The sequence below is a fragment of the Hylaeus anthracinus genome, unplaced genomic scaffold (genome assembly GCF_026225885.1).
Source record: "Hylaeus anthracinus isolate JK02 unplaced genomic scaffold, UHH_iyHylAnth1.0_haploid 11981, whole genome shotgun sequence".
Taxonomy (NCBI): Eukaryota; Metazoa; Arthropoda; class Insecta; order Hymenoptera; family Colletidae; genus Hylaeus; species Hylaeus anthracinus.
This window is the reverse complement of record NW_026534329.1, coordinates 3,299,253-3,308,239: the sequence shown is the minus strand read 5'-3', so window position 1 is coordinate 3,308,239 and position 8,987 is coordinate 3,299,253. Positions and strand designations below refer to the sequence as shown.

At 42.7% G+C, this 8,987-nt stretch overlaps 1 protein-coding gene across 1 annotated transcript in view; it reads left to right on the top strand.

Moving 5' to 3' along the window:
- Positions 1-8,987, top strand: part of LOC128885375 (uncharacterized) — a 17,285-nt gene extending 8,298 nt beyond the window's left edge. Inside the window, exons 2-9 of the mRNA XM_054139390.1 lie at positions 2,267-2,431; positions 2,875-3,103; positions 3,579-3,895; positions 4,323-4,696; positions 5,124-5,315; positions 6,035-6,362; positions 6,939-7,232; positions 7,605-8,987. Coding sequence (XP_053995365.1) covers positions 2,267-2,431; positions 2,875-3,103; positions 3,579-3,895; positions 4,323-4,696; positions 5,124-5,315; positions 6,035-6,362; positions 6,939-7,232; positions 7,605-7,844 — 2,139 coding nt within the window. The 3' untranslated portion in view covers positions 7,845-8,987. The remainder of the gene's footprint in view (positions 1-2,266; positions 2,432-2,874; positions 3,104-3,578; positions 3,896-4,322; positions 4,697-5,123; positions 5,316-6,034; positions 6,363-6,938; positions 7,233-7,604) is intronic.

Below are 8,987 nucleotides of genomic sequence, written 5' to 3'. Positions count from 1 at the left end.
TTTTTTTTTTTTTTTTTTATTTTTTTTTGAGGAGAGAGGGAGATTTGTTGTTCAAAAACCACTTGAAATCGAACTCCTTATTGACGAAGGAATCTTGTCAATAAGACCGTTTCGCTGCCACGATAGAATAGCTAAGATCACGTGACAGCGATACGTTTGACATGTTTTGAATAAAAAGAAGTGGGGCAAGGAGCGACGAGAGGGAAACACACGCACGTCTTTGCTATACGTGATTCGATTGTGATGCGCGCGGGTGTTGCGCGTACTCTTTGAGCTCTCGCGGCCGCCGATAACGGGTAATTAAAATGTTTTCAATCGTTTCGTTCGTTTTTCGACGCCCTACAATATAGTCCCCGGATTGTTTACGGTCTTCGCCTGTGAGCGAAACGAATAATCTTTTTCAAGCGTCTTGACCCCTGGCGTGTTGCAAAACAGTCGTGTCGACAGAACTCGGCTGGGTCCAAACCGAATGACTTAAAGTCTCGTAGACACTTTTCTCGATCGGATTGCCAAATATTTCACGTGTTACTGAATTGAATAACACATCGAGACACATTGACACATTGTATGTAGGAGTCTAAACGAAAAATAAGGCACGTGGATTCGAACCCACGATCCTCGGATCCTCAGGTTCGCGGATCGCGGATTTACTTACGCGACCAATCCCGTACCCTACGTTTCGTGTTCTCGTTTGACTCCTTATTGTTGGGTATGGGAGGCGCGGATACTACATGTACGCATAGTGATATAATTCGTGAAAATTTGAAATAGAACGCGGAGAAGTCGTGCGATAATAGTCAGCCTTGTTGCCGCAATCGTTTCTCGAATATTTCGAATGTATGTGTATAATTATATTTTTTGAACGTGACTATCTCGACAACGATTATCTCAAGCGATGTACGAACTCTTACTTGGTTGAATCAGTCGCGAACTTCCTTGAGTATGTACACCAGTCAGTCGCATGAATATTCGCACCCTCTATGGCTATTCGAGAAATTTGTTCGAATCAAATGGTAGACTCTATGTTTTCGAGTGTACGTATGCTCTCCCTCGATTGTTTCCAAACAAAATGCTGTTTCGAAAAACAGACACTCTCGACCTTACGTGCAAATAAAATCGTTTAACCGCGACACGGTCACAGCGGAGCCCGATAACGGTCCAACGTTGCGAAACGTTTTGTTTCTTTCTTAATTAAGATACGTCAGATCCACCCCCAGATGGTTGCGCCTACACAAGGAGACATTAATAATTATCTCATTAGCGATTGCTGGACGCTTGCGTCAATCGACGATCGAGACGTGTTTTCACTGGTTTGAAAATAAAGGAGGCCGCGTCGCGAGCAAACAAACCAAATCGTGGAGGATAACGGGCAATTAACGAGGAGGGGCGGGGTGCTTGTCGCTTATTGCCAACAATTCGTTATCAGCCTCCTACAACCGGACTTTATGCACTTCCGATTGCGTCCGACGTGAATTGTTTGCCTCCCTCCTCCCTCTTTCTCATTTGGTATCAACGATCTCCTTGTATTTCTCGTTGTGCTCGACTCAGAGATGGGCATCGTTCATGGGTAACCAAACTTTTTAGCCCAAGGGTCGCACCAAGTTCCAAGGACCTAGCTACTTCGTCCATACCAACGTATCGTCGAAGCAACAGATCCTGATAAAGCGAGAAAACTCCTTGAACTACGACGATTAACGTACAAACGCGTTCGACGATCATCGACGTTACATCGTCATCGATTTAACATTTGCCAAGTTATTTGTTACGTACGATCGACGCGCGATCATTTGTAGCAATTGAACGAATATCTACGACTTAAGATACGATAAAAATAGAAGTGCATTCTGGGTAGTGTACGGATTGAAATACGAGGGAACGATAACTACGATATAAACACGTTTTGTTGGATCTAATGTGCCGGAGCGCGAGAAAACGGGGATACTTTTTCCTTAATTAAAAGATAGCGCGTATCGAAGGAGAAAAGTGTCTCAAGAATGAAACGCATTGCTTGCGCGAGCATGTATGCACAGAGATATCGCGACAAGTATGTCCTTTCTGAGAAAACCGATACAGAAGAGCGGCTAGTAACGTTAAAAATAGAAGGAGGAATATAATTTTAGAAGCTCCTATTTCATCGGAACGAAGAAACAAAGTTTTACGTTTCTTCTTTCTTATTATACGTGCAGAAATAATCTTAAAATCCGAGGTGACTAGATGGTGACCGGTTTGCTTGTAGGTTAAAGAGATCGAAATGTCTGTTATTCAGGTTGTGGCAGTGCACTTTGAACCCACCACCTTCGACGCTTACTACAATGGATGTTGCAACGGAACCTTCTGGCCACTGTTCCATTCAATGCCGGATAGAGCGACCTTCATCGCCGAGCACTGGCGCGCGTATTCCGCTGTCAACCAGGAATTCGCGGCGAAAACGGTAGATCCAACCGCGCGATATTAATCATTTGCCCTCCAAGAATCGTTTTTAGTACCGGTAACCGACTAACTATTAGGTCGTCCCGTAAGTTCGTGCCGAAGACTGTGTCGAAGTTTAATAAAAAACCACAGAAATTTTCTAGCGACGGTATAATGACTATCTGAGAGAGGTGAGAAACTATTGCGAAATGAGACAGATTATCTTTTCTTGCGACACTGAAGAGTATGTTTCATATATTAATTTGAGAAATAGAAGTATAAATGGCACGAACTTTTAGGACGACCTAATAATTTAGCTTACCGAAACAGTATCTTGCTTGAGAATTAAAAGTACACCTATCCTTCGACATAGACAGTCTCGCTATACGTATCATCGCGGAGTGCAAAGAATTAGAATTCCGCGGTAAGGTAAGTTCGACGATGTAGAACTTCCGTTTTGCGTAGGTCGGTGCACTGGAACAGATCCACAAGGAGCAAGAAAATCAAACGAATGGTACACCTTTGGTCTGGGTGCACGACTACCACTTGATGTTAGCCGCGAACTGGATTCGGCAAGCTGCTGACGAGAAAAATCTCAAGCTGAAATTGGGTTTCTTCCTCCACATCCCTTTCCCTCCATGGGACATATTCAGACTGTTCCCATGGGCCGATGAAATTCTTCAAGGGATGCTTGGTAAGTGGTCCACCGTTTATGATTGGACCTTTAGAGAATAGACCGAGCTGATTATTATAGAATAAATGTATCGACGACACGTGTGAAAAATACAAAATTTACACAAAAGTGACTTTTTTTCTAGTATTCGAGGGTTTTCTAAAACTCTCCAGGGTTCTGTAAAAAATATATAATTAGTCGATCCCTCTCAATTTCTAAGGAGCTCTAAATCTCTGTTCGTAATATGCGGTCATCTCATTAATTCGTGCCACAGACCGTGTCAATATTAAATAGAAAAAGATGAGAAAATATTGTAAAACAAGAGAGATTATCCTTTTTTTTTTTTTATAACACTTAAGAGTATGTTTTACATATTAATTCGTGTAGCAGAGGCGTACGTGGCATGAATTCTTGAACCCTAAACCTAACCCAGACCTGATACAAGATGTCATATCAAACAGTTCTTGTCCTAAACGTAAATACATTTGCCTACTAGGTTGCGACATGGTGGGTTTTCACATTCAGGATTACTGTCTGAACTTTGTCGACTGCTGTCAGAGATGCCTTGGGTGCAGAGTGGATCGCAAGAACCTGTTGGTGGAGCATGGTGGAAGAACCGTCCGAGTGAGACCACTTCCCATTGGCATTCCTTTCGACAGATTTGTCTCGCTGGCTGAGACCGCCAACAAGGTGATGCTGACTAACCAGAAGATAGTGCTGGGTGTCGATCGACTGGATTACACGAAAGGTCTGGTTCACAGGCTGAAAGCTTTCGAGAGGCTCCTGGAGAAGCATCCTGAACACCGTGAACAGGTGATCACTCTGGTTCTTAACCCTTTATATGGCAGAACTCTCTGGGTATTTTTGTGTAGATGTACGTAGAAACTTAAATATACAAAATTCTCGCCCCTACCTCAGTGGTAACAGTGAGTAGCAGTGACCCATAAAGGGTTAACATGAAGATGAACTTCATGTTGGGAACAAAATGTGGGATTAAAAGTGTCCCACACTTTTGATGGACCGTAACGCATGGTGGGACACTTTTAATCCCACCTCGAAATTTTGCAATAGCTGCATGTGTATAGGTGTGATACGTTTATTAATAAAAATATAACAATTTTGTTTGACTTGAAACGCAATAAAATTCCTGTGCAACGTGGGTCTATTTTTTGACCTGAATTCCTGTGTCGCAAAGAGTTAATAAAAGATCAGACGTTCAATTGAAAACGATTCTTTGCAGGTCACCATGCTCCAAATCGCTGTACCGTCGCGAACTGACGTGCGCGAGTACCAGGATCTGAAGTTGGAAATGGATCAGCTGATAGGGCGCATAAACGGTCGGTTCACGACCCCTAACTGGTCCCCCATTCGCTACATTTATGGTTGCGTGAGCCAGGACGAGCTGGCAGCGTTCTACAGGGACGCCGCGGTTGCTCTCGTTACTCCTCTGAGGGATGGAATGAACTTGGTCGCCAAGGAGTTCGTCGCTTGTCAAATCAACCAACCGCCCGGCGTGTTGATCGTTTCTCCGTTTGCTGGGGCTGGGGAGATGATGCACGAGGCCCTGATCTGCAATCCGTACGAAATAGACGAGGCAGCAGAAGTTATACACAGGTACTTCGGAATCCTGACACTACAGGGTGTTGCAGAACTATAAGTACAAGCTTCACTGGCCGGAAAAGTTCATAAAAGGAAGGTTTCTTGTTTGCGCGGTGCCAAATCAGTAGTGAACAACGCGAACGCTTTAATTTATTTTTGATAGAAACGTAACGATACGATTAAATACTACAGACACTTTAAATGAGTAATCGATTATTTTTCAAACACATATACTTTTGTTGACCTGCACACAGCCTCCTCTTTATAAAGAAACGATATCGCATATAAATATTGAGTTCGATCCAGTTAAAGTTACTTAAATCGATACCTAATTCTGAAACGCCCTAAATGCGTCATGGTTCCACTCAAAGTGTGTGAGAAGTTTGTCGGGTGTAGCTAGGAAGCAAAGTGAAACGCTCAATGTTACGCGTGTATATTTTAGGGCGCTTACTATGCCAGAAGATGAACGCACGTTAAGGATGAATCACTTGCGACGCCGCGAGAGACTGTACGATGTTAATTACTGGATGAAGTCCTTCCTGCAAGTGATGGGATCTCTGGAGGAACACGACTCCGTTGGCGCTACGACGATGCAGCCCGTGACCATGGACGACTTTGACGACTACTTGAGCAAGTAGGTATTGCCGGAAGTACCTGATGTGCATGACTGGGCCCGACCAGAGCATGCGCTTCAACGGGAACCGATAATGTACGACTAAATTACTTTTTACTCTCGATCTGTTAATAATTTAACGCTACACACGAAACCTTCTCTGACGATACAAATTAATCGCATTTTAATGCATACTTTATATGGGCAAACTATTAATTTATGCTTAGAAATAACAGAAACTCGACGTATTAACAGTCCGTAACTCTGTGCGACTTTGAAATTATATGTATATATTCTACAATCGGAGAAAGTATTACGCTAAGCATGAGTTTGGGTACGTCGCAGCGTTGGGATTATCAGTGACTGTCTGCTGCGCCAAGTGCCAAAGTCGATTCTAAACAATAAATTTCGCTCGAAAAATGTCGCGAAATAACCGGTACGCACGTATTTTATCTCCTGAACATCCATCCCGATCGCGACAAAATTCTTCCACCGTATCCAATGTAACGAGAATGAAGATTCCTTGGGAGATTCAATTTTAACGCGAGAACGAAACGATGCGTGCCTAAGCTCACGGATGCGTCGCCGTTCGTCGCACAACAATTGTGGAAAACAATTATTCTCTGGTCAGACAATGCGATTATTTATGCTTGTGGAAGACGGCGGGCCCGCGCGTGCGAATGCGACCCGACTCATGTTGAAAGCCGGGTAACGTTCCAGTGATACCACATGTCCCCTAGGTATATTGGCGATAACCATAAGTTGGCCCTGTTGCTGGATTACGACGGTACCCTGGCGCCCATCGCGACGCACCCTGACCTCGCTATTTTACCTTTGGAGACGAAGAACGTTTTGCAGAGGCTGTCCAACATGTCTGACGTGTACATAGCAATCATATCGGGTAGAAACGTGAACAACGTTAAGTCGATGGTCGGCATAGAAGGTATTACGTACGCTGGCAACCATGGATTAGAGATTCTGCATCCAGACGGCAGTAAATTTGTCCATCCCATGCCGGCTGAACTGGAAGGAAAGGTGGCGAACCTGATGCAAACCTTGCAAGAGCAAGTGAGTATCGCTTTGGTACCATAGTCTCGCATGGAACTCTTCAGGCTTTCGCAACCTACGTTCTTGCGCTTAAATAGACTGTTAACGGCTTCTAGGTATTTCAATTTTGAGACATGATATTTATTTGCCACAATTGACTTTGCTAGATATTAAAAGGTGAACTAGTACTATAGTAAATAGTAAAAGTTCATCAGCACTCTGAATACTTTTTTATCTTGGTCACTATTAATACCTACTTGAGGTGCTGAATCGTATTATTCTCCAACCACAAACCCCAAGCTGTAGAAGATTTAAAAAAGTTCAACTATTGGGTTGTCCAGAAAGTTCGTGGCAGTTTTTAAGAAACATTCAAAGACACGTTTGAATTTTTATATGTATTTATTGAATTATACATGTATCATTTTGTTCCACAATTTTTCCACCTTTTAAGGGGATGTCCACGTGTCATTTGTTTTCAACCATTCCGATATATTCAGACCTGTACCGCTTACTAAAAATCGGCATGGACTTTCCAGACAACCCAATACAACCTGTCTGTGGGGTGTACGTGAATTTAACGATGACTTTTTGTTTTAGCTTTGTAGGGATGGAGCTTGGGTAGAAAACAAAGGCGCACTGCTGACGTTCCATTATCGCGAGACCCCGATGGAACGTCGGCCACAAATGGTTGAACAGGCGAAGAAGATCATCGAGGACTCGGGTTTCAAAGCCTGTTCAGCGCACTGTGCCATCGAGGCGAAGCCCCCAGTGGAGTGGAACAAGGGACGCGCTTCCATCTACATCTTGCGCACAGCTTTCGGTTTGGATTGGAGTGAACGTATCAGAATTATTTATGCTGGCGACGACGTCACGGACGAAGATGCTATGAGGGTATCTAATGTGTCTCGCTTCTTTCTCGATGGAAAACTAAGTTCATTATTTAACTTTTAAAACAGCATTGTACCAAGAACATTGTAAGATGTATACAGTCAGTTTAGTACGATACTGTTGCATCTTCAATGGTTACTACCTACTTCAGGTACCGAATCATATTATTCGCTATTTTAAATTGGTCTTCTGATAAGTTTAAACTGGGAGACTGGAATTCTAAATGGCGTCTGGTTGGTAGTCAGTGGTTTTTTTTTTTTTTTTTAAAGAAAATATCCTTCTGTCCTGTCAGTTTAGTTTCATCGATTAATAACTTACATCGCTGATTCTGCTCTGTATTACATACTTGTACATACGATTACTTATCCCCCACAGGCGCTGAAAGGTATGGCAGCTACATTCCGCGTCGCGTCATCGCATATAATTCGCACCTCCGCAGAGCGACGTCTGCCAAGCACGGATTCCGTGCTGACGATGTTGAAATGGGTGGAGAGGCATTTGAGCAAACGCAAGCCGCGCAACAGCGTCGACATCCAATCGAGATTCCGCCGTAACAGTGCCGGTATTACCATGGAAATGTCCTTCACGCCGACAAATGCGATCCTAGAGTCTTAGGTGACGCCGTGATATATTCGTTACCGTATCGACTGTGCCCACGGAAGCAAACGTATGCGTGTCACAGGCATATAAAGTACTCGTAGAGTAAGACCAAGTTAACGAGACGGAAGAAATAGGAAGAAAAGAAGAAGGGAGTTTCTCTTGCAGGTGGGCAGAAAAACGTCGCGTAAAATGTACGTCTAAATGCAGATACGATGAAAATCATTCACTGAAAAGTCGAGTGTCGCGCGTTCTTCTTTTTTGAGAGATCGAATCGAACGAGTCGTATACCTACTTCCGGAAACCTCTCATCTCCGAATATATAACACGGATCACGCGAATATTAGCATAAGCCAAAGGAAGGAACTGATCTTGTCGATCCAGAACCAAACCATTTTTATCAACTACTCAACGTTTCATCGATGTATCTCCGGTAATCTGTCGAATGGCTTTAAAAAAAAAAAAAAAAAAAAAAAAAAATACAAAAAAAACCAAGTATTACGTGAATGGTATCACAGAATCTCTATTTTTCGTGCATCAAACGCGAACATATGTTCTCTTCTCCCTTTTTTTCGTGGCGTTCGCTGTATAATTGTCGCATCGAACAACGTTTCCGTTGGACGCCTTAGTACTTAGCTACAGTTTTAAGTTACCATTGCTCAAAACGCTACAAGATGCTCGAATGCATTGCGTAAACCTTGTCTGAAACTGTCTACTGTGAATCTTTATATTTCTTACTAATTATCGAGACACGAAACGGATTAGTAATGACTCATTATTATTATTCGCCGCTAACGAGAGAAGAGTTCCACGTCACCGCCAACGGGTAAGAAAGACAATTGTATTCAAGATTACATACCAATTGACTTGTTCAAATTTCTTGTTTCTAATCAAACTTTCCTTTTTGCCACACTTCGATTCAAATCGCTAACCATTGCGTCTACTTTGTTTCATAAATTTTACCAGAAGCTTTATCTTTTATTCTTTGTTGCGAGTACGTATACTTTGTTACAATACTCGTACAATTTGCATGTTGTATTTATATTACTCAACGATGTAACGAAGGCGGATCGAGAAATAGTGCAGGTGATAACATTATAACATACTGATATGTATATTTTTTGTTGTTGTTAAGAAGTAAACTGTTAAGTTCGATGATTA